The following is a 25,434-nucleotide window of genomic DNA, read 5'->3' on the forward strand; positions in this document are numbered from 1 at the left end:
GTAATTATTGAAGCAATTTGCCCATTGGCTATAGTTGAGTATAGGTGTGTTGTGTTAGCATTGGATAACAGAAATAAATATGTAGGATGTGATCAATTGTTTAATAAAATCAGACTCGGGAGGACAGAGCTTGACTTGTACCTCTCCAGGATAGACAAGCTCTGAGTATTCCATCTAGACCAGTAAGTCAGAAGCTGTGTTCAGTCTCCTTTCTAGACTTTCCCCTTCCTTGGAGATGGGCTGCTTAAGATATTAGGCTCCCTCCTCAAAGGGCTTCATAGAGCACCCATGCTCTTCTGTTCACGGGATGCTGGGATGCAGTGTAAGCTCAACTAAAGTATGGGACTTGCCACTTCCCAAAGTGACCTGCCTCTGGGCATCCTGTGGGCTGCACCTATGAGAGCCTAAAGCAATGACATTGCTTCCCAGTTGTTCTCTTGAAGGTGAAATTGCGGTGTTAGATATCATTAGTGAGACTTGCAGGGCTGGTCTCAGCTAAAACACAGGCTTTAGAGTCAGCCTGACCTGGCTTCAAATTTTGGCTGACCCACTTACTAATTTCTTATTAGTAATCATTCAGGCTTCTCAGCTTCTTGGAATCTTCTTCTTTGCCTGTTACATGGGAACAGTAGTACTATGCCACCTTGCAGAGTTGTTGAAAGGATGAGGAATTATTGTGAAGTGCCTTAAAATCCTGGAACCACATTTCTTTAAAAAGTCTGAAGCCAACAGTGCAGGTATAAATAGTGAACTTGGATCTGAAAAGATCACTAAGCAAGATAAGGACTTCCCTTCAGGAGCTCGCCATTGGTGTGAGAGAATATGGCACATAACTCCATTGGTCGGGATCACAGTTCACGTAGATCACACGACTGGAGAAGGGGCAAGAAGTAGATAGGGATGAGACTAGAAATAGAGCCAAGAACCTGGTTGTGAGGAGCCTTATATGCCAGGCTGTGCAGTTAGGATAGTGCCCCAGAGGTCAACAAGAGTTGCGGATGGTTTATAACCAGGGGGTGGGCACGGTCAGATTCGTGTCTTAGAAAAGTCCCTCACTGAGGTCCTTAGAGGATGGAGTTGAGCTAGGAGGGGGCAACAAGTGGCCATTGTAATAATCCAAAGGAGAGATGATGATGGCTTTCATTGTGGTGGTGGAAACAGCAAAATGGAAACAGATTACAGGACATTTATTTAGAAGGTAAAGTTGAAAGAATTTGGTGATCCAATGCACATGTGTTAGGGATACAAGTAAGGGGAAAGCACGAGAAGTAAAGAAGAGGCCAAGACGGGTCTGAGGCTCCAGTGAGTGCGATGGTGAGACAGTGATGCCATGAAAGGAAATGAGAACGCTAAGGGAAGGGTCGGTTTTGGGAGCGAGGCTGGGTGGTGGAGGAAGAGGAAGGGGTGAGTTCCTGTGGGGGTCTGTTGAAGCAGAGACACAAGGGGAGATGCCCAACAGTCCTGGTGAAGAGCTGGAGCTATGATTTTGAAGTTTAGAACAGTCTGAAATATAAAATGAGGAGCCCAAATGTGGAAAACAAAGCCCTGAGAAAACAATACATGAGATTACTGGGGCATCGAGGTTAGAGGAATCTCGACAGGAGCACATTATTGAGGAGGAGTGCTTTGCTAGCCCAAGGGAGAGCTGTAACTAGGTGGGTATAATAAATGGTGTTTAGATATAAAAATGTGACGACACAAAGAATGAGGACTAAAATGATACGGCTGGATCCAGCCATCAGCTAAGTTTTGAAGCAATCGTTCTAGAATGATGAGCTCAGAATCCAAGATGATGATAGAACACTAATCTGGATTTCTCCCATGGCCTGATATGGGAAAAGAGGTGCTGTGGATAGTGGAAGGGACCCCTGGAAAGGTTGAGACTCTCTGATGGATTCTGCTACTTTAAACTGTGGAAATGGTACAGCATGATGCAAACAGGTGCAGGCCTGGGTTCAAATCCTAGCTCTGTCATTTCCCATTTGTTGGGGTTTAGACAAGCTACTTCCCCTGTTATGTAAGTTCCTGATCTCTGAAATGAGGAAAATAAATTGTGTGATCATTACCTGTAAAGCACTTTGCACAGTGCCTAGGAAGCTCTCGCTCTGTGTTCAGTATTACTATAACTAACTGCCTCGCCAGGGCTGAATGTCAATATATTGCCTTCTGAGTTTTAAGTGGTAAAATTTTTGAAGAGGTTCCTTGCATTAGCCCAAGAAAGGTGATGAGGAGCCCTCCTGCTCAGGCTGAAATGAATCCCCGGTCTTACCCAATGAAACAAATGGAATTCCTGACAAAGGACCCAAAGCAGGTTGGAATTCCAAAGTCAGTTTTCATAGCATTTCTTATCCTTGCCTTTTGTCAACCACCAGATCGCATCACATACAGATTCGTCAAGTCTGTTGCTCTCTAGAACATACCCAGATATAAGAGGATCCTCACAGAACCTGGTCTCCCACTTCTCAATAGGAGAATTTCTCCCATCCCCCACCAAAAAAAGGGTTTGGCCAACCAGATTATGAAAACATTTAGCAGTGTACATGCAGTGGTCACATGTTTTTTTATGCTTAATTTAGCATATTAATTCACAAACCCACTTAAAGTCACATAATTTATAAAATAATAACTTACAAGTATTAATTTGTAAATCCACATTTCATGAACTAATTACATTCAAACTCCACCTTTAGCACCGAATGCAACTTGAATACAGTTTCTCCTTCACTTCGGACATGGGTGGCTTGAGATATAGCTCGATTTGAGTCTGCTTTTGATGCTGTCACTGGAAAGTGCACCATTTTCAAATTGTCCCAAAGATTAAACATTATCCTTCAACGCACATTGTAATCTTCACAGCATAAACATCTTGAAAGGTTTATTTATGACAACTTTTGGCACTCACCATTGTGAGATAATGAACAAGTATGAGAATGAGAATTGTGTTCAACACAATTTCTTCTTTCTTACTGATAAATATCCAAAACATTGATTGACGTCATGTCAAATTAATGTGTGTTCCCCAAATAATATTTTAACAATAAAAGCAATTGAGAAAGTGCCCCATACCAGGGGAGATTTTGGAAAAGACTTCCCCCCACCCCGCCCCGGAAAAATAAAAACCTCCACCTTATTATGTTCAAGTATGTGCAATAAACAGGAGTATAGAACTGGGTTGGAGTATATGCTGGAAATTCCTATGAAGGCTTAAATTCTGGTGTCCTGAGCTGGGGGCAGACATTGGCTTAGCTCGACTGGTCCAGGGAGCTGAGGAAGAATATTGGTTTGTGACCCGTGCTGACAGGAAAGTCAGGAGCATGGAATGCAGCTGTTGAGGCAATTTTGGGAATATTTTTCCCATTTAAGTCCTTAGTGGTTCAACTATATATAGACTTTTTTTTTCCTAAAGAAATTTCCAATGACAAGTCTTGAATCATCTGTTACAGACCAGTATAGAAATAGGAGTGCCATAGATTATAGAAGACTCTAATTTAGTCACAAATTAGGCCTAGCGGATTACTGAATCATTACTGGGCTGTGTACTAATATAATAACCCCCAGGTACATGATGCAATATTTGAATCATATCCAAGGCCCAAAGCGAAGTCTCTTCTGTTTCTGTGGGTGACTGTGTGTCTAAATATGTGCCTCCCCAACAAACATGTGCTTCCTTATGTCACAATTATGAAAGAAGAAGAGCATGGTGCTTCCTCCAACACTGATCAATGGAAGGGCTCAATCAAGTCTTTCCCTTCTGCTGTATCAGAGGAGAGATGGAGATCACCTGGCTAAAGGTATACGCATCCTGGCCTTCTTCAGGCTGGTCGACCATTCACAGAATTCCAACCTGCTTCTTTTCCAGATTTTATTTGTATTCATTGTTGTCAATATTCACATTCTAAAAAATATTAAATTGCAGCCCAGCCATTTCCCACACTAATTTAAACACTGGAAAAGTTACTCAAATCTTTAGCTGCATGTAGGTGGGACATTTCTTACAAAAAGGCACATTTCGAAAACAAAAAACCAAAAAAAAAAAAAAGCACATTTCGGGTGGGGGGATGGGTTAGCCTGGTGATGGGTATTAAAGAAGGCATGTTCTGCGTGGAGCACGGGGTGTTATGCACAAACAATGAATCATGGAACACAACATCAAAAACTAATGATGTAATGTATGGTGATTAACATAACAATAAAAAAATTTTTAAAAAGGCACATTGCCCCACTTTTTTCTCATCCTACAGCATCATGGTCCTAAATGAGAGTGGTCCTTAGAGGTTCTTGACACCAGCCTCTCATTTTGTAGATGAGGAACATGATACCCGGGCCCCAGGTAAAGGAACGGAGAATTTGCATTGTGATCTCTTCGTTATCACAGAGCTGGGCTCTAACATGTGTAATCCTCCTTTGTAGATGGGCAAATTGAGGCACAGAACAGTGATTGCCCTGACCAGAGCCACGCACTGCGTAATGGGACCAGATTTCAGTTGCTAGTTTAATGTTCTTTAACAAGACAGCTTCTTGGCTTATTTCTAATTCTTCTTAAAATTTTTTCGTATAAATTAATTTCTAGACTTGGTGGAATCTTGATCTATTATGATAAGAACATCCCAGTGTCTCTAGTAGGGACTTCTGTGTCCTGTCTATTCAGATGTCTCTGTTTGTGTCTGTGACTCACTGTAGTGGCCTTTCCTTCAAAAATGTCAGGGGACCACAGGTTAAAACCAAACACAAACTCTAGTTTGTGGGGGCATTGACAAGAGAACAGTTTTTAAATGACTAAGTTTTCTCTCTCTCTCTTTTTCTTTTTTGTTCAACTTTGTTGTCAGATTTTCATGCAGCTTGGAATTGACCAGGTGGCTCAGTTAAAAAATAATAAAAGGACAGTTGAGGGAGAGTGATAAGCCTTTTTGTTTTACTAGTCGTTGTTCTCCAATAACTGTTGACATTTTGACTCTATATATGCATATTTGTGTCCAGAGGCTATTTTTCTCTCCTTGTTGGAGACCATTGGTCTCTCCATGAGTTTTAGAGTCTTTCAGGATCAGGACAGTTCCATGGCCAGAACATTGACCATGTAAGTTTTACACTTACTTACTACTACTATTTCAAATTATCACCCCTTTTGCTTTTGGTAAAAGGGGATTCCGAATGTTGAAAGATCAATTCTCATCGCAGACAGACTGGTCTACTTTGCAATGGCACTGGGTCCAACAGTAACCCAAAGCTTCTGCTCTTGCCTCATGGGAGGGGGCGGTTCATGGTAGGAGGGGACGTTCATGTGCTGAGGTCCACGGGCAAAGAGGTGAGGCCATGGCTGACCTGGCGTGGGAGGAGATGGTAGAGGAGCAGTGCATTTGTCCAGCTGAGATGCAAGACACATGGCACCCACTCCCTAGTGGAGGCTTCGTGGCCCAATCTCTTCTTGGAATATTTGTTACTTCTTCTTATGAATATATAAATAATGGTTGGGCCCCTAAAAGACCATTTGATTCATTCTTCTGACTTTAAGCAGTACGGTTTTAATCTACAATTTTCAAATGGAGTTTCTTTCAGAAAAGAATCTCTAAGGAAGATGCTATAAAGGTACTCCATACATATTGTCCCAACATTGTAATTGTACGTGAATTACCATTGTTCTTTTGTCAAACTGAGAACTATAATGGGGCACAGTAAGCATGCACATACCTACATGGGTATATCTTTGTGAAGGGCTGTAGGAACAGCAGAAAATCTATGGCTAATCTCCTTGTACAGAAATACATTGTTCCTAAAAGCAGTCTAAGGTTTAAAGAGGAAGTATTTATTTGGTAACTTTTTTTAAAAGAGCCAACAAAATATAAATTTAAATGATTGAAAAACCACATTTAATATGTACTCCGAAAAGCAGTTCAATACAAATCAGAATTTCCTTTTTAGCTTTTCTTTACCCAGACTCCTTATACACATTTTTCCCCCTTTGGTCCTCATTGCTTCATGTCACCTCTAGCTGTCCTGAACACTCTAATTTTCTTTATTTCAGCTCCTCTTAAAAGGTCTCAGGATACCTTTTGTTGAGTCATATAGAAAATGCTCGGTGAATACCATACTCTTTGAAGTTAGTTAAATATGCTTTCTATATTGAAACGTTTCTTTATAGATGATTTCATAGAAATACAGAAATCGCTATTTGTGTGGTCAGAAGGATGTGGGGGTGTTGAATATTTGCATGTGGAAGCCTTAGCATGTACACTCACTGATGAGTCTCCATCCTGTAGCTGACACCAGCTGTCTTGGCGTAGAGCCCTTACAGGTGCCAGGTGTAAGAAAAGGAGAAACTCTTCTGTATCTTGTGTGCTAATCTTCTCTTCACTTTCACCTTTGAACTCACTCAGACTGAGCCATCAGCCTCCTCCTTTACCCTCCACTCCTTTGCTGGTTAGAGGACAACTGGTGTCCCCAACCTCCCTGTTGGCTGGGACTTTCTTTCCCTCTCCCTGCTGTCTGCCTGGGCCCTGGTGGGGCATTCGGGGAAGGCATCTCCAGATGTGGTCTCCTGGTGTAGGCCTTATCATCAGGCCAAGTGTCTGCAGTCCACATGGGCCGTTTCCAAATCTAGGTTGTAACATAATGTGCTATGAACTCTTAGTGAAACTAGGTGACTCCTATTAAGCTGTAATCATTCAAAATGAAAATGTGGGGAATTTCATTGACCCTTGATGACTTTAGACTATTAAGAGTGTGGGGCGCCTGGGTGGCTCAGTCTGTCAAGCGTCTGCCTTTGGCTCAGGTCATGATCCTGGGGTCCTGGGATCGAGTCCCGCATCGGGTTCCCTGCTCTGCGGGGAGTCTGCTTCTCCGTCTCCCTCTGCCCCTCACCCCCAGCTCGTGCTCTCTCTCTCAAATAAATAAATCTTAAAAAAAAAAAAAGGCAGGGCGCCTGGGTGGCTCAGTTGGTTAAGTGACTGCCTTCGGCTCAGGTCATGATCCTGGAGTCCCAGGATCGAGTCCCGCATCAGGCTCCCTGCTCAGTGGGGAGTCTGCTTCTCCCTCTGACTCTCCCCGCTCTCATGTGCTCTCTCTCTCTCTCTCTCTCTCTCTCTCACTCTCTCAAATAAATAAATAAAATCTTTAAAAATAAAAAAAAAGAATATGCCACCATTTATTTAAAAAAAAAAAGGCAGCTGTGAAAAATGTGAGAGAAAAACTGAATTCAGTTTAAAAACTCTTTAGTGAGGGAAGTGCCATTTCAGTTTTAAATTTTAATTAGAACACATATTGTGACATGCCTTAAAAAGATGAAGCTGGAAGCAGACATTCACACATTAAACCATAATATTTCAAGATTAGTTTAAATAAAGAAATCTTCAGACTCTCACCCAACCTGAGAGACATATTAAATCTTGGAAAGAAAAATCTCATGAAGGAGGTTTTAAAACTAGAAAATACTTATGAGCATTTTCATCATCACATGTAAGTATAATAAAATAAAAATACTCACCTTGTCATCTTGAGTATCTCTGGTTTAGAGACTTCGATTTTGGCAACTAGGATGATAGCTACCAATGCCTTTGGTATCTGCCTAACTGATGGATGTCAGGTGTATCTTGCTTTAGGGTTTGTAAGTAATGTGCAATTTGCATATTTGTAAAAATAACAAAAAATACATTCGATTGCTACTTAAAGGACACTTTCAATAATTGCTTTTGTTCTGAAGATAAACATTTGCCAGGTTTTGGGTTTTTTTTTTTAATGTGAGTATACTATTCTCAACATTAATTTTATTCATCACTTTCAGTCTAATGCTTTACATTTGGACTTCCTGCTGAACCTCATTACAACTGACTTGACTTCACAGAGGTGACGGTTGCTATCTTTGAGCATAAAAGTGTTGTCAGTTTACGGGAGGCCAGTTCTTTGACTCAGAGGAAGGGAATAATATTCAATAGGACAAATGAAGGTTGAATTTTTAGTGTAACTGCTTTGAAAAAACCAAAGGGAGGATGGTGGTTGCCATGTTAGCCCACATCGCCTCTCCCCACCATGATGCTTTTCCTTTACAAATCAAGAATTTTAAGAAGCAGAGGAAGTAAAGATATAAAATGAGGTATAAATGAAATGAATGGGAGTGAGGTGAAGATGTCCCAGTGGGAAGTGTTTATGAAATTAGGCTGGAAAAGTAGGTAGGATTAAACCATGTAAGTCTTTGTAGCAATGTTAAGGAATTCTGCTCTTCATCCTAAAAGCAAAGGAAAGGTACTGGAGAGCTGTAAGCAGAGACGTATTGGTGGAATTTGTATTTTGGAAAGGTGTTCTGACTGCTGGATAGAGGCAAGAGAAGTTGTAGGGAATTCAGTTAGGAAGTCTTTTAGGCAAGGGGTGATAAGGGTTTGCGCTAGAAGGGCTATTTTGGACATAGATGGGCTTGAGCTATGTAGTGGGTTATATCAGTAGAATTTGGTGTTGCAGGGCACCTGGGTGACTCAGTTTTTAAGCGTCTGCCTTCAGTTCAGGGTCCTGGGATGGAGTCCCACATCAGGCTCCTTGCTCAGCCAGGAGCCTGCTTCTCCCTTTGCCTGCCACTCCCCCTGCTTGTGCTCGCTTTCTCTCTGTGTCAAATAAATAAATAAAATCTTAAAAAAAAAAAAGAATTTGGTATTGCATAGAACATGGACAAGTAAGGATGGAGAACCTATAAGGACAGCTTCCAGCCTTTTGACTTGAAGGGATGACAACTATGAGTTTGGTTTTAAACATGTTCTGTGTAAAGAGCTTGGTGAGGCCACCAGCTGGAAACCTAAAGTAGGTGGCTAGTCTGAAGGTGAGAATGAAGTCTGGGCCAGGAACGACCTTGGCGCCCTGGTCAGCATCTCTCACGGTTATCCAAGCCCTTGGCTGGGGTAAGAGAGTTCCAGGGTGAGGCGTGGTGGAGGTTCAGGACTGAGCCTGGAGCAACCCCAACATTTAGAGTTAGTGTAAGGAGAGGAGCCACAAAGACTTGAGTGGGAGTGGGGGACAAGGTCAGAAACCAAGAGGAAACCTGATAGGACGGCCTTATAGTGTCTCAGGGAAGACAATTTCAGAAGGGAAGGACAGAAAAAGATTTGGTGTCTCCGAAAGGGAACGAGGGGCACAAAATCCTAGCAAGGGCACGCACCTTTCCTCTAAATAAGGAAGAGAATGGAGTGCCATCTCCGCACAAGCTCGGCGGGCGATCCCAGGGGACTTACTTTACAAACGTGCTGCGTGTCACCGAGTCAGCATGCGCGCGTGAGCCCCGAAGGGAGGCGAGGGCGGCAGAGCTGCGGCCAGGGTGGCCGGCACGCAGTGCCAGGTTCAAACATGACGCCCGGATTCCTAGCCCCTGAGGTCGTCCCGCGCGTGGGCCAAGTTCACTGCCTGTCAAGGCTGCCCGACCCCTGCAAGCTGATCTCACGCTCTCGGCCGGCCTCCCCCCAGCCCCTCCCGCCCCCCTCGCTCTGGCCTTGCTGCCTTTTGAGTCGGCGGGCGCAGGCCGGGCGTCAGCTCAGCTCCCGGCTTCCGAACCACCACCGGTGCGCAGGCTGTCGGGACGCGGAACTAGTTCCTCTGGTGTGAGAGCAAACCTCAAAATCTCAGATGCTCCTTCTAACTGAAACTATCACCTTCCTCTCGCAGTTCTTTCTGTTTCCATCGCACCATGCAGTTTTTTTGTTTTGTTTTGTTTTGTTTTGTTTTGTTTTGTTTTGTTTTTGGTTGAAACAGTAGCGTTTTAAATTTACGCTGAATACCATATGTGTAGACAATGGAAATTTGGTGTATTGTGTTGAGAAATTTTCATACGGGGTCCCTGGACTCCTGGGAGATTTTCAGGTGCTTTTTGGCTTTTCTTAGAGTCCACCTGCCTGCCTGCCTGCCTTCCCACCCGACACAGTCCCACGCCTCGGTTAGGTACGGTGGGGATACAAACGTGGAAAAGGCTATAGAGGAAGTAAGTCCTGTAGGCAAATAGTGAAGGCATGGGGCAGAAAGTGATAAATGCCAGGCCAGAGGTGAGGACGAAGTCCTGTGGGCATTCAGAGGAGGGAGAAGCTGTAAAAGGGCCATCAGCACGGGCCCTACACCACCTCATTTATGTTCTTAAAAAGATCACTGGGTTGCTGTGTGGATTTAGGGACGGTGGGAGCAGGTAGCGCTCCTGGCAAAGGATATAGCAAGCCTAGAGGCCTGCAGTGGGAGGAAGGTGGTGCTTTCCAGAATTCATGCAAGAGTCTGTGTGTTGGAGCCCAGAGAGAGAGAGAAAGACAAAGAGGAATGAGAGAAAGTTGGAGAGGTCAGCAGCGCCAAATCTGCAGGGTTTTGAAAGGAGCTTTGAATTTTTAAATTTGTCGTTACTTGTTAGAGCACTAAAAAGCATGATGATCCCATAAATTGTTAGGTCACATTGGTGAAAAGCAGAGCATGTTTTTAAGTTTAGAGCAATAGAAAGAAGATCTGCTTATACACAAACGATCATATTAATGCCAAGTTGTTACAATTCCTCATAACTGCTTAGAGTGTTTTCTATGGGAAATTTAAAATGAGGTTTTGAGGAATGGCCACCACTGATGCTGATTAGTCCAAGGATTTGCCACAGTACAACCCTAGGAAGGAAGTAGTTTCGGTTTCCTTTCATTCTCCTAAGGATGCAGCTTGGAAACAGCCTTTGCCCCGTGCTTCCTGTCTCGACCTGTTTGTTGGAGCTGTGTGTTGGAGTGAGGGTGGGAGTGTTGTGAAGTGAGCCTGAGGGGTTCTGCACACCTTGCTCCATTGTTTGCAGAGGGCTGCCTGCCTCTCGGATCTGTGTCTGGGGGTGTGTGGGTGGTGGCGGGTGGGTCAGCCTGTGGCGGGCTGCCCGGCGGGCTTCTCTAAGAAGGTCAACTTGATGAACCTCATTCCTTTAGCTGTGGAGAGACCCGTGGCTGACAGAGACCAGGATTTGGGGGGGGAGATGGAGTGAGGGCACCGAGACAGGAAAGGACAAAAGCTTGCAGAGATGTCCCTAGCTTGGAAAAGCGCAGTACAAAGGAATAGTCAAATAAGACCGTGGATGGGACCTGGCACCGGTGGTACTGAGTTCACTGAAAGAGAGAGAAAAAAACTGCCCGTCTTGATTCTGAAGGCTTTGGGTCTGTTCAGGGTCCCAGAGTGACTTGTTTCTGTTTTTTTCCGCTGCAGTGATAAGTGAACGCCGGGCCCCAGACCCATGCCTGTCCATGGTGAAATGAGGAAAATGTGGACAATGCAATGGGTGTTTGAGAAAGCCCAATATATTGATTAAATGTATACATATTTAATCTCTTATTTGACAAAATAAAACATTGGCATCTCCCTTTTTTGAAATCATGCTGGTTCATGAAGTCCCGGGATCCAAGTGCAGCCTCCCTGTCAGATGGGAAGTGGTATTTATTAAATGAATAAAATAAATGTACATCTAAGTGACCAAGGACAGAAGGAAGGGGAAAAAGGAGTAAGAATTGGTAAAGCAAAATCTATCAGTGAGGTACTTAGGAGACAAAGGAGATTTGTCAGGAGGGGTAAAGAACATATGTAACAAAATGAGAGAGGAATAGTTTGATACATTTGTTAGGTAAATAATTCATAATTTATAAGAAAAACATCATGTCTAGTAGATAAATGGATAAAGCTCATGAATAGACCAGCATCACAAGTGAAATAAAATAGTAAACCAGGGGTGCCTGGCTGGCTCGGTCAGAGGAGCCTGTGACTCTTGATCTCAGGGTTGTGGGTTCAAGCCCCAAGTTGGGTGTAGAGATTACTTAAAAAAAAATCTTAAAAAAGATAGTAAACCAGCTGATGGCACTTTCAACCTTTCCTTCCTCCTCACTTACCCCCTCCCCTTGCAATTTCCTATTTCCTTTCACTGCTTTATGTATTTCTCCTTAACAAATCTCACTATCCCAATATTCTCTCTGTATTACTTACCTTGTTTATTTTCTTTCCCCCTGGCTCACATGAAAACTCCATGAGGGCTGGGACAGCGATTGGTTTTGTTTACCGCTATATCCCCAGTACCTGGAACAGCACCTGGCACATACTAGATGCTCCATATGTATTTGTCGAGTGAATGGACCCTTGATAAACGCTTCCCAGGCAACCCAGGAAATGTCCAAGACTCCCGTCTTTATACTGCCATCACTTGTCTTTGTGTCAAGATTCCCTGATGGAAACTAGACAGCCTATTTATGAAATTTGGAAGGATAGCAAGTAGATTATAAGATAAAAATGAAAAGGAAGTTCTAGACATGAAATTGAACAAGGCTAAATATAAAAGAAGGAAAGTATAATAAACATTTTAAGAATTTCTTCCTGTTTGAAAATGTAGCCAAGGCTTATATTTAGGTCTATTAACCTAAATAAAGCATTGTATTACAAGTTACCAAGAAAGGTTGTTTTCTGGACTGAGCTGCTGTGGAGAAAATCATCCTTTCAAGGAATAGAGAAGAGAGAGACTGCCAGATATTAGTATTTGTATTTTTAAGGCAGGTCCAGACATGTGGGGACACATGGAGTCCTTTCAGGGGTCAAAACACATCTAGGGATTTCCTGAAGTTCAAGAGAACATTCATTCATTTGTTCATTAAAAAAATACCGGATAGGGTGCCTGGGTGGCTCAGTCGGTTAAACATCTGCCTTCAGCTCAGGTCATGATCCCGGGGTCCTGGGATCAAGCCTCACATCGGGCTCCCTGCTCACTGGGGAGCCTGCTTCTCCCTCTCCCTCTGCCCCTCTTCACCCTTTGTGCTTTCTCTCTTTCTCTCTCTCAAATAAATAAATAAAATCTTAAAAAAAAAAAAAAACCCAAACAACAGCAACAACAAAAAACATCAGATACCCACTATGACCAAGCCACTGTTCCATTAGACGAGGGCCCCATTTCTCCCTTTTCTAAAGCATGACCATGTTTTCTGCCTGTTAGAAGAGCAGAGTCAAGTGCAAAGATTTGCCCTTGGACACAGCTTTATTGCAAACAGAAATTTAAAAAAAATTTGTTGCGCCCCCATTTTAAAAATCAGTAGATGTCATACACAAAGCCAGATTTCTGTCTTCTTTGGAAACCTACGTGGAAGTGCCAACCACAGTGGGCAGCTTCCCCGCGTGGCTGTGGTGGGCTGCTTCCCCGAGAGCCCTTCTGGCAGAGTCCCCACTGCCCCCTGCATCCTCGCTCCCGGCGTGGCAGTGCCCTTCTGCAGACAGAGTGCCCGGGCCCGTGGCAAGGCAGAAATCGGTCACAGAATAAAAAGGACCAGGCTCAAGCAGTATGAGGCCCATTTTAGGGAGCCAATTGCAAGAATATTCTGGAATTTGAAATAAAAAGATTCTTTTATCCCCGCAGCAATGAGCGTGAGTAATAATTAGTTTTAGGGAAGTTAGTCTAAATTCAGGAGATGACTTGAGAAAGATCTTGTTTCAAATGCATCAGTGACAAAAGGGGTCATCCCATGCAAAAGGAACAAACTCTCTGCTCTCCTCCTCCTCCAGGTGTGAATGCTCTGAAGAGTCAATATTTTTTTTAAAGATTTTATTTATTTATTTGACACACACACAGAGAGAGAGAGAGCACAAGCAGGGAGAGAGGCAGAGGGAGAAGCAGGCTCCTGCTTAGCAAGGAGCCCGACGCAGGGCTCAATCCCAGGACCCTGGGATCATGACCTGAGCCCGAAGGCAGACGCTTAACCGACTGAGCCACCCAGGCGCCCCTCGTAGAGTCAATATTAAACAAAGTGCAGTTTGGCTAAGTGCTGAACTCGGTGCAGCTTGGAAACCTCAAAGTCCTGCAGGCGAGGCTGGGGACTGTCCTCATGAAGTGCTCACATCATATGGGCCCAGGAGGCCGATACACTCCTGGACACATGGCCTAGGCGTCCCTCACTCCAGTCAGCACAACCATGGGCTTTCATGGAAACTCAGGTGGGCAGAGGAGGGGAATTCAGCCATGGGCGAGTTCCAGAGTGGAGCTGCTAGCTGCTGACCTCCCTGGCTGGAAGTGTCATGCCCCTCCACAGAAGGCTGCAGATTTAAAGGAAGAACACAGGTGTGGTTTGTTTTGTTTTTTTCCCCCAGAGTGAGCCCAAAAGGAGAAAGGACAGATGGGGAGGGAGGTATTAAAAGCTAGATGATAATCAGGTTGTCTATTTTTAAAAATATTGCTCTGAATAAGTATTTCATGAGCTATCCTTATCAAGTTAACTATTATAAACTATAAACTTGGCAAAGAGTTTGTTCAGGGTGAAGAGAGGCACAATGAAAATGTCATGATGGTTTGGAGATTGTCCTCAAAAGGCATCCAGAGCGGGAAAGGGCCCTGGCACATGGTGCCATCCAGCTGGGTAACCTCACAAGGGTCGTTGGCTGCCGGATTTAGCTCTTGTACGTGCCTAACGATGTACTCGGTGATTTCACAGCGCATGACAGCTGTGTGGTACATCTGTTCGGGATCCAAAAAGTCAGTTACACAAGCATTCGTTGGGAAAGATTTGGCTTGGCACCAGTTCGGCAAAAAAGACCAGGGAGCCTGAATTGAGTGCAAACTTAGTATGCTGTGAGTTTAATGAAATGTTAAATTGCGTCCCTGGAATTATAGCATCCAGTTGTGTTGCAAGCTGAGCTGTTCAAACCACCCTTGGTGTACTGTTATAAAGTCTGGCCATTTCAAGAAAGACATGGGAAATTAGAGTATGTTCCTTGGAGGACAGTCAGAAAGAATCTAGAAATCATGACACGGGAAGTGGCTGAAAGACCTGGGGGTGATAGGTCTCCAGTGTAACCAGAAGGAGAGAAGGCTAAAGAGGGAAATGCTGTCACTGTCTTCAGACAGTCAAAGGTTCGGCTGCTCCCGTGCTTGTAAAACAATGTCTGATATAGAATAAGTAAATGGAGAAGAGAGTAGGTGTGTGTGTGTCTGTGTGTGTGTCTGTGTGTGTTTTCCAGGGACGAACAAGAACACATAGTAAAAATTACAGGGAGGGAGGCAGATTTAAAATTCCAAAAAAATTATAATTTATTAAAAAAATAATTTATAATAACCAGTGCTGTCAGTGGAGAGATTTGAGTAGGGACTGAGAAGCCTGTGTGAGGGATTTCTAGAAGGAATGCCTCCATGCCCAGTGGTAACCAGATTCTTGAGACGCAGGGGTAAAATGGGAAGGGGAGGCCTTTGTGGTTGGACAGACCTAGGAGCAAATGATATGGTTGCCATTTAGCCATGTGACTTGAAGCAATATATCCATGCTCTCTGAGCTTTAGTTTCTTTATCCAGTCAATGGGGACAGTAAAGCCCGTGTTGAAGTGTTGTGAGAAGTAACCGAGCTGAGGCATGGGAAGTGCTAGAAATGGAGTGGGCTCTGGAGAGATGCTAGTTCACTTTCCCCAGATTAGAGAGCGAGTTGTAGGAAGCGTGTGTGGTAAGGAAGTCGAGTAGGAAGCTCATGGGTTTACTTCACCATCTTTGTGCCTTCAGAGCCTGACACGGCCCGCGCAGGACAGCTGCTCGGAGCGCGTTGTTGTCCCATTTGTCAACTCTTTCTGTCCGTGCGCTACGTGAATTGTGGCCCTAAGCAGGTCCAGTGTGCCTGGTGGAAAGAAAGTGGGTTTTGGCATCAGACACAGGTTCAAACCCCAGCTCTCCACTGGGTCAAGTTACTTAACCTTTCTGAATGGCATTTTTCTCCTCTGAGGCAGTGCCTGTCTCCCTGTCTTGTGTGAGTGAAGTAGCAGATGTGAAGGACTGGATGTTCTTTTCTCAGTGAGATCCTCTCAACAATCCAGGGAGGCAGGGAATGCCTTCCACATTTATAAAAGAAAAGAGGTTCAGAGAGTTGAAGGGATTTGCCCAAGAAAACAGTAGAACAGGTATTTATTGGATCCGATTCTTTTAACCTCAAGGTTTATCATCTTTCTCTTCTCAGCTGTGACTGAAACAATTTTTGAGGGTCTGCCCTGCACCAGGAACGACGCTGAGTATTTCCACATGTTACCTCACTGGCTTTTAGGTCCCCCATGGAGATGTCACTCTAGGAGTGTCTCTGGAACATCAACGGGTGAACTTTCCTGGACACTTGGGAAAATGTATTCTTCATGGGGCTATGATTCTTTTTGACACCTGGCTTTGGGAGGGCCACCCAAGGCACAGTGAGGGGTGGAGAGAGATACCTGTCCAGACACTCATATTAGCTCCTCAGCCTTGACCATCACTGGAGGGACAGATGACACCATCAGCTGTTAGACAGTTGTGCCAGGGCACACACGCTGGTGGTCCTCAGGTCTTCTTTAGCCCATAGGCTTGTTCTAGGGGGTTGCACAGGGTTTTAAAAATGAACTCCTTGCAAATATGTAAATCGGGAATTTTTACATAAAAATACCTCATGTGAGATTGTTGGTGTCTCTTGCGGAATGGGACAGTCGGGCCACTTTGAGCTCATGTTCTGTCTGATAGCATCCCCACCCTGCCCCCGTGGAGCTCCCACTTTCTTTAGGTTGGACAAGGACGCTCACAGTCCGCGTCCCATTTCATCCTTACCTAACTCCAAGTCGTTGGCATGAGTGTTTGGTACCCCATGCCTAGTTTCTATTAATAACAATAGTATTGTCTCTGAGCTTTTTACTAGTGATGTCTCCCCCCACCCCCCCAGTGTGTGACTGCAACGGGAAGTCCAGGCAGTGCGTCTTTGATCCCGAGCTTCACAGACAGACGGGGAGCGGATTCCGCTGTCTCAACTGCAATGACCACACGGATGGCCCTCACTGTGAGCGGTGCCAGCACGGGTTCTACCGACAGAGGGAGAGGGACCGCTGCTTGCCCTGCAGCTGTCACACCAAAGGTATGTGTGGGACGATGTGCTGCGCCAAGAGGGTAGTACGCTAAGTGGAATAAGTCAGACCAAGAAAGACAAATCCCGTATCATTTCACTCGTAAGTGAACGACAACAGCAACAAAACCCCACAAATGAATAAACATACAAAGAGCAGAATCAGGGGCACCTGGCTGACTCAGTCAGAAGAGCATGTGGCTTTTTTTTTTTTTAGGATTTTTTTTATTTATTCGACAGAGAGAGAGACAGCAAGAACAGGAACACAAGCAGGGGGAGTGGGAGAGGGAGAAGCAGGCTTCCCGCTGAGCAGGGAGCCCGATGCGGGGCTCGATCCCAGGACCCTGGGATCATGACTTGAGCCGAAGGCAGGCGCTTAACGACTGAGCCACTCAGGCGCCTCGAGCATGTGGCTCTTGATCGTGGGGTCATGAGTTCAAGCCCCATGTTGGGTGTGGAGATTACTTAAATAAATAAATAAGCCTTTTAAAAAATGCAGAAGCAGACCTATAAATACAGAGAACAAACTGACCCTCTCTGGAAGGGAGGGGAATGGGGGGGGTGGGCGACATGGGCGAAGAGGAGTGAGAGATACAGGCTTCCAGTGATGGAGCGAGGGAATCACGGGCATGAAAGGTACAGCATGGGAATGTAGTCGTGATATTGTGATAGCATCCTAGGGTGCAAGATAGCAGCTACACCTGGGGGGTGCACAGCATTAACCTATAGAGATGTCGAATCATTGTGTTATACGCCTGCAACCAATGTAAGATTGTGTGTCAGCTATACTAAAAAAAAAAGTAGTTGGGAAAATGGCAAGGAGGGGGGGAGGGGGGAAGGGAGAAGCGAGAAGCCAGCAGGCCAAGAGAGTGGTGTTCAACATCTAGAACAACTGGGAATCTACTAGGCACTTGGTGGTGGTAGTGTCTTACCAATTTCAAGCTGAAAGGAAACCTGTTTTTCTTAAGTCTGGGTTGTAGGAACCAGCTGGAGTCTTTAGGACACGTTGGCTTGAATTCTAGTCGCAAGAGGCACATGATTAAGTTTCCCGGCAGATGACAGTTTGACCTAGGGACAAAGGAAGCTTCTACGCTTCTGGTGATAGTTCCCCGTATCCACAACTATGCCTTTGACCAACCTCTCAAAAAATAAGGGATAGAAAGATCTGTTTCTGGGGCTATGGTAGGTGCTAGCAATAGAAAGTGGTACTGGTCCAAGAGACAGCCCAATTAAGAGGCAGATTAAAGTCTTTCACAAACACAGTTGTTAACAAGAGAAAATAGAATCAATAAATAGGAAGCACCTACAGGGGGACTGGTTGATAGCAGGGCTCTTTTTTTTTGTTGTGTTTTGGTCTGGTTTTTTTAAATATGTCACCCAGTGCTATGTTCACACAACTGTGGGTAATTCTTGCACACACAGATGCACACTTTGTGCTGTATTCATCATGGACAGCAAAGACAAGTTACGATATATAGGGGCACCTGGGTGGCTCAGTTGGTTAAGCGTCTGCCTTCGGCTCGGAGTGTGATCCCAGGGTCCTGGGATCGAGTACTACTTCGGGCTCCCTGCTCATGGAGAGCCTGCTTCTCCCTCTCCCTCTGCCTGCTTCTCTGCCTACTTGTGCTCTCTCTCTCTGTGTCAAATAAATAAAATCTTAAAAAAAAAAAGTACATATAGAGAGGGAGAGACAAGTAGTTGTTAAATAAGTTGAGTTTTTTTTTAAACTATGTTATTTGTGTATTCTCTTTCTTGGCAGTATGTTTCTCCTCTTTGTTAGAAAGCGTTTAATAGTGTGATATGATAAATATTAATCAACTTAAAGAGCATAGCCAAAGTGCGTGGCAATGACTCAGTGTAGCTCTGTGGAACGAAGACACAGCAGCAGCTGAAAGAATCTAAAAATGGTCAGGTTTGGTCCAGCCATGAGCTGCTTGTAGAGGGTGTTGGATGGCCCCATGGTGATAGAGACCCAAATCCCAGCAAGCACTTCCAAATTCTCCAGTTGCTGTTACGGTGTGGTTTGAGTCGGATTTGCTCAGCTTTGGGTTATAGAGTCAGCATCCAGAATCTTTTGGACTTAGCAGCTGTCCCTGTGAATCAAAGAACTTCGTAAAGAAAAATTAAAAGGAAAATGACTCCATTTTAGTGGGCTTTCAATCCTCCTGAAGAGCCCATATCCCTTTAGGTTACGCGGCTTCACTGTGAGTCACTGGAGTGGGTCGTCCCAGCAAAATGATCAGTGAGAATGTAATTAGAAATTTAATTAGCTTAGCTGGAAAGCCTGGCCCAAAGACAAAGTTATTAGTCTTAGAGTAGACAAGGAGCCTGCTGCTTAGCAGAGAGATGGTGATGAAGGATTTGCCACACCGTCTCTTCTTCATTGCATAGTCCATTGCTCGCCTGGCATCCACGAGCCTGGCTTTTTCTTTTCCTTCGGGCCACAGACATTCCAGGCTCAGTGTGAACAGCTTGGTAGGAAGTGGTGGAGTCCAACAATGATTTCTAGCTTATGAAATGATAACTAACATGCATTACTCGCTTACTGTGTGCCAGGACTTTTCTAGATGCTTTCATCCGGGAAGGAACCTTCACAAATCACCATATGAAACAGGTGCTATTATTAGTTCCATTGTACAAATGAGGTAGCAGGGGCTGAGAGAGGGAGATGAAGGAAACTGTCGAAGGATTTATAGAGCTCAGTGGCAGAGAGGGTGCCAGCCCCAGGTGCGCTGATGTCCAAGATCATAATGTAGAGACTAGTAGTGGCTTTGGGAGCCAGACAGCCTATGTTCAAGCCTGGGCACTTCCACTGTGTCACTCTGGGCATGTCCCTTCTCCTCTTGCTGCCCCAGTGTCCCCATCGGTAAAGGGTCCCCAACCCCACGCTCTTTGTATCACAAGAGCATGTGAGGATCACATGAGGTTTGTTAAGCACATGGTAGACAACTCAATAAATTGGAGTTGATGGAGTTTTTATTATTAGGACAGAGATCAGTGTTGCAATTTCCTGGAACATTGGCTTTTTAAAAAATCACATTCCATTTTAGAAGGAAGCCTGTAGAGGCCATATCTTTGGTCTAAAACTATTTATTAACATTTTATTTTTTTATTAATATCCAGAAATTGGCGGTGAATTTTTCAGTATTTTTTAAATAGTGGGGAAACGGAGCCCTGGAGGAGTGGATAAATGGCCTCTAGTCTTCACAACACGCCATTGCAAGGGCTAAAGTTGTAACCCAGGGCTCTGGTGGAGGACCGTTCCCTCTTACTCCTTCCACCTGAAAGTAAAAAGCATCAGAATGGTGTCCTTTTATCCCCAACAGCAGACAATTAGATGTCCAGGAAAAACTTCATGGATATTATTTCCTAAGATCTGGCTAATGCATTCTATTTTTTCCAGCATATTTCCATATACTATGCCTTCTTCAGTAGTCGTAGCAACTTGACAACCTGTATGTGTTAACACGCTCCACCCACCATTCTAGAGGTGAAGAAGTGAAGCTCCCGAGCCTGAGCTGCCAGGCTGAGTGGCATGTCAGGGACAGAGACCGTTCCCACCCTGTGCCATCTCCCACTACATGCTGGCTGCCCAGATTACTAGCCCGGTGATGCAAGTTTAATTCCCTGTGTGACTTCTCAGTCTCCCAATCAGCCGAGAGAGATTTATCACTTTCAAGGGAATTTGTTGTATATGCAATCTGAAATGCCAAAGAATACATCTTAGCAAAAAATGCAGTCAGTCCATGTATGGTGAATGAAGCCAACAGCATTAATAATCCCCAAAGTGGTCACAGATTTTGGATTTCACATCAATTTCTCATAGATACAGCAGCCAGGCTTATTTTTAAGGGATGACTTTGTGGGTTCAGCCACAGGGCTGAGTTATCTTCAACTCTTGTAAGCACATGTGTAAATCCTGAGAACCTTTTGCAAATATTTTGAAATTCACTGTGTGTATTTGTGTGGTTTTCCTCCCAGGACGCCTACGTTCTTGAGACCTGTATGGACATCAGTGATATTGGACTTCTTCTCTTAATTTTATTATTTTTTACATATCTATGACCCTGAATTACTCAGACTATAACATTTGGGTAATTATTTGAAACAATCTTAAATAATAATTTATCATTATTAACTATAATTATATATTTATATTATATAATATTATAAAAATATAATAATGTTACTTTAAAATTCAAGTGTAGATATGTATTTAAAGGGTTCCCAAAAGGACATATCCTCTTTTTGTTTTAATTTTTATTTATTTTATTTTAATTTTGTAAAGGTTTTATTTATTTATTTGAGAGAGAGAGAGAGAAAGCGGGTGAGGAGGGGGAGGGGCAGAGGAGGAAGGAGAGAGACAAGCAGACTCTGCGCCAAGCACAGAGCCCGACACGGGGCTCCATCTCACAACCCTGCGATTATGACCTGAGCCGAAACTAAGAGTCTTGGACACTTAACCGACTGAGCCACCCAGGTGCCCCTAATTTGTAAATAGTACTCATTTTAGCATACCTTCCTGAGCCCTCAGATGCACATAGACCATATCTATAGAAGCCCTAAAAGAGCTTATCGGGACACAAAACTGAAACAGGAAGCTGTTTTCTGTTTTTTCAGCCCACTTGTTCACAATCCCTAAGAGTAGCTCACGAAGGAGGAGTTGGGACAGGTGTTTTTATTTTAACAAGAGAGTTTGAAAACCCAGTGCCATTAGTTTGGAAGTTTTGGAATGTGACATAAAGTGGTCATGCTCACCGTAAGGACCTGTGCATGTCTCCGTGTTCACTTTGCAAGGTTTGAAGGAGGCCGGAGGGAGCAGTGCCAACTACATTCTTTGAACGCCCGTGACGTGTGAGACACCGAATGAGGCACTTTATTTATTTTAGTCCAAAGTCTTGCAACAGCTCCACAAGGCATAGGTGGTTACCCTCCCTTAAAAGAACTGATGAGTAAGCCGTTTGCCCAAGACACACAGCTAAGTGGCAGAGCTGGTGTTGAAGGGAGATTTCTTGGATTTCAAAGTCTGGGCTCTTTGACCCTCCAGCTTTTAGAGCAGGATTCTCTAGATAATGTCCTGTAGAATACAATGTTCCTCAAGATAATAATAGATGTGGCCTGTAAGAATGTCAAATAATGTTTAGAAATACTGCCATTAAAATTTAAACAAGATCCATGCTGAAGGTATTATTATGTTATAAATCTCTGCGGGATCAAGGGGTTACCATTTCCCAAACTTTTCTCAACACAGAATGCCTATTTTCATGAGAGGATTATGGATTTCTCTCAGAAGGGTGTTTTGCAGGGTAACCATTTTGGTCTATGTGGGCCAAACCCAAAAGCCAAGTACAATCTTTTCCATTTTCTAAGAAGAATTCATTTCTGAAAAACTGTAGGGAGAATTTTCTTGGGTTGAAAGCATAATTTCCATTAATTGGAATGGGAAAAAAATGGGTTTCTGAGTCCCAGATTGACACCCATTTGTGTTATAAAAAAAAAACAAGTGGGTTGTATTAAAGAGAGATATCTTCTGTTGAATGTTACTTATCAGAGCATAATTCAGAAATTTTCCTTCTTAGCTCTGTCGGCTGCCTGCTTGTAGGTCAGGAGCGTGGAGGTCTGTGCTTGGCAGCCCAGGAAGCCTCTCTTCATGCTCATCTCATCAAATATTCTCTTGCCTTAGGTCCTGAAACTCCCACTCTCCTGCTCTCTTGACCCTCAGTACTCTGCTCCCTTGGCTTCCAGTGTCCTGAGACTTCTTTCTGCTTTGATTATGAAAGGCCCCTTAATTAATGGGGTTCCATTTGTGTCTGAGGCTCCTCCCCTCCTCTCTCTATCTACCCTCAGAGTGATCTTACACCTGCTCTGGTTTCCTACTCGGCCTGTGTGCTGAAGGCTCCTAGATCCTCACCCCCAGCCTCTTTCTTGAGCTCCAGGTGAACATTTCCACCTTAATATGCCACCAGAAACTCAAGTTCACAATGTCCAAAACTAAACTCATGATCTTCTCTTGGTGCTTCAACCTAAGATCTTGCTCCTTCTTTCCCCTTCTCTTTGGTAAATAGCCTCCCATTGCTCCTAGTGGTGCACGTTGAGACCTTGGTGTCATCATGTGATCCCCACCCCCTCAGTGTCTATTTCTGAAGAGGGGAAGTCTGTTCATTCTGCATCCACATGGCTCTCTCAGTGATTCCCTCCTCCTCTTCTCACCCAGACTCCTCCAATCCAGGGCATCCTGTCACAGGAGGATGCCTTTCCCGAGGAATGGTGTTCCCTTCCGGCATCCTGCAGATGGCCCTAGAGATGCCTTTCTGAACTGTGGGTCTGTAGTTCCTGAGCCTCTGATACTTCCCTGTTACCCACAAATGGATCTGTTATTCTTCTGTCAGCTCTTATTTCACTAGGAGATAGCATTTCCTAATATATATAAAGCACTGAACTCAGTGTCTCACATGTGGTAGGTACTCAAAAAATGTAGTTTATACCATTATCACCGAGGGCCCCTTCAAGCCTTGCAAAGTTGACATGGCGTCTTTCACTGACTCTGTGAATGTGGCTAATTTCAGGTTCCACATGTGGCAGAAAGCCTTTATATTAGCATAGAGCCAAAATCTTTATTGATTGGAATTGTATCTACTAGTGAATCAAAAACTCACAGAATAACTGATTACAAAGAAAGGAGCAACTGATTAGTGTTCTGTTGGCTTTATCGATTATGGGTGGCCTGGTTATCGTGGTTAGTTGAGATACGTGGATTATTTGATAATTCTGCCAGCACAGGGAGATTGCAAAGTAGGTGAGGTACACCTCTCACCACCTTCCTGCTCATCTTTTGCTCCCCCTCTGACTCTGTCCCAACAACCCTGACCTCTTTCTTGGCATACGTGCCTTCATCCAACAGATTTCTGGGCATCCTCTTTGGGTTGGGTTCTGCACTGGGGCCCTGGGGACAGAGCAAGGAACATAAGCTGAGGTCATCCTGAGTAAGCAGAACTGCAAGATGGCTATTTGGGATTTGGGAGTCAGAGGAGATTTCCCTAGAGAAGAAATATTAAATCAGGACCTGACAGCTGAGGATGGGCCAATTAGGGGGAAGTTCTGGGGAAGGAGCCTTCCAAGCTGGGGGAGCAGCAAGGGCAGATACCTGGAGGAGAGAAGCCATTTGGCACATTTTACACAAAGGCTGGGGGAGCTGGGAGCTGGAACGGAGTGAAGGAGAGTAGGCGATGTGCTGGGAGAGGTCAAGTCCTGTGGGCCACGATACAGAGTTTGCATTTTCTTCTGCTTATAGTGGGGAGCCACCAGAGAACGAAACAGCTGAGTAATCTGAATTCCATCGTTAAAGCAGCATGAAAGGAGGGAAGGGAGGTGAGGATGGAGGCAGGGAAGAGAGTGGGAGGCAGGGTCCAGGGAGAGAGGACAGACTTGAACTGGGGTGGGGGAGGGCGAGGCAGTCTGATAAAGAGGCTGGGTTCTGGAGGGGCGCATTTGCTAACCTGAGCACTTCTTTTCTTTCATCAACTCGCAATCCAAGAGGGCCCACTAACAAGTAAGAGCATGTCTATACAGAATCAATCACAGGACAAGTGCTCTATGCACTAAACCGGGTGAGATGCACAGGGAAGGGGTGATGCCCCAAGGGCGAGAATGTCCACTACTCCAGGTAGGTAGAGATATTTCTGGTTAGGAGGCCTTTTCATACTCTAAGTAAATAAATAAATAAACAAATAAATAAATAAATAAAATCACACTGGCCCTTAAAAGATGGCTTTTGCCTGCCAGAAATAAGAGAAAATGTTGCTCGCTTTCTCATACTAACTGTCTTCGAGGAGGCTGATGCGGTCATTCCCAAACTGTCCCTCTTCTTGAGATCTCAAGGATTCAACAACCTTCTTTTAAAAAGCAGTGGCTGACATACTACTTAATGTTTGATAGAGAAATACAAATGCTTCCAGGAGTAACTTCCATTTCTTTGCCGGAAGAAGCCACGCCTGGCTGTGAGCTCCCATGGGGTTTCAGTTGTTTCCTAATGCCCTATAAACTAAATACTTCCTTTTCGTCTTTCCTTCTCCCCACCTCATGTGTTATAGGTTCTCTTAGCGCTGGATGTGACAACTCTGGACGGTGCAGCTGCAAGCCGGGTGTGACAGGAGACAGGTGTGACCGATGTCTGCCAGGCTTCCACACACTCACTGACGCCGGGTGCACCCGAGACCAAAGGCTACTGTAAGCACCTGCACGCCCCACTGCAGCTTCTGCCATGAGGGATGACAATGACATTAACATCCGTGGCCACTTCTGTTACTGAGCACCAACTGTGTGCCAAGTGCTGTTTGGGGACTTCACGTGGGTTATGCCATTTAATCCTTACAGTAAGCCTCAGAAGTTAGGATTAGTGTCACACTCATGTGGAAGATAAAAAATGTACACACCGAGGGGTTAAGTTTACCCAATATTACTGGTGGGGGTGGACCTAATATTCAGGCCCAGAAACCTACATTCTTCACCCAGATGATTGCCCTGCTTTAGATGAACGAGGATGGAGGTAAAGCGCACTCCAGATTCTTACCTGGGACCCATTTTGACCCAAATGAATTTGGACTAGAAAAAC

At 44.4% G+C, this 25,434-nt stretch overlaps 1 protein-coding gene across 2 annotated transcripts in view; it reads left to right on the forward strand.

The window, feature by feature from the left end:
* LAMC2 (laminin subunit gamma 2) overlaps nucleotides 1-25,434 on the forward strand; it is a 54,938-nt gene that overhangs the window by 2,419 nt on the left and 27,085 nt on the right. For both annotated transcript variants that reach the window (XM_027610322.2, XM_027610323.2), the window contains 2 exons: nucleotides 16,647-16,835; nucleotides 24,914-25,049. In XM_027610322.2, coding sequence (XP_027466123.1) covers nucleotides 16,647-16,835; nucleotides 24,914-25,049 — 325 coding nt within the window. The remainder of the gene's footprint in view (nucleotides 1-16,646; nucleotides 16,836-24,913; nucleotides 25,050-25,434) is intronic.

This window comes from Zalophus californianus, chromosome 10 (genome assembly GCF_009762305.2).
Source record: "Zalophus californianus isolate mZalCal1 chromosome 10, mZalCal1.pri.v2, whole genome shotgun sequence".
In the NCBI taxonomy this organism is placed as follows: Eukaryota; Metazoa; Chordata; class Mammalia; order Carnivora; family Otariidae; genus Zalophus; species Zalophus californianus.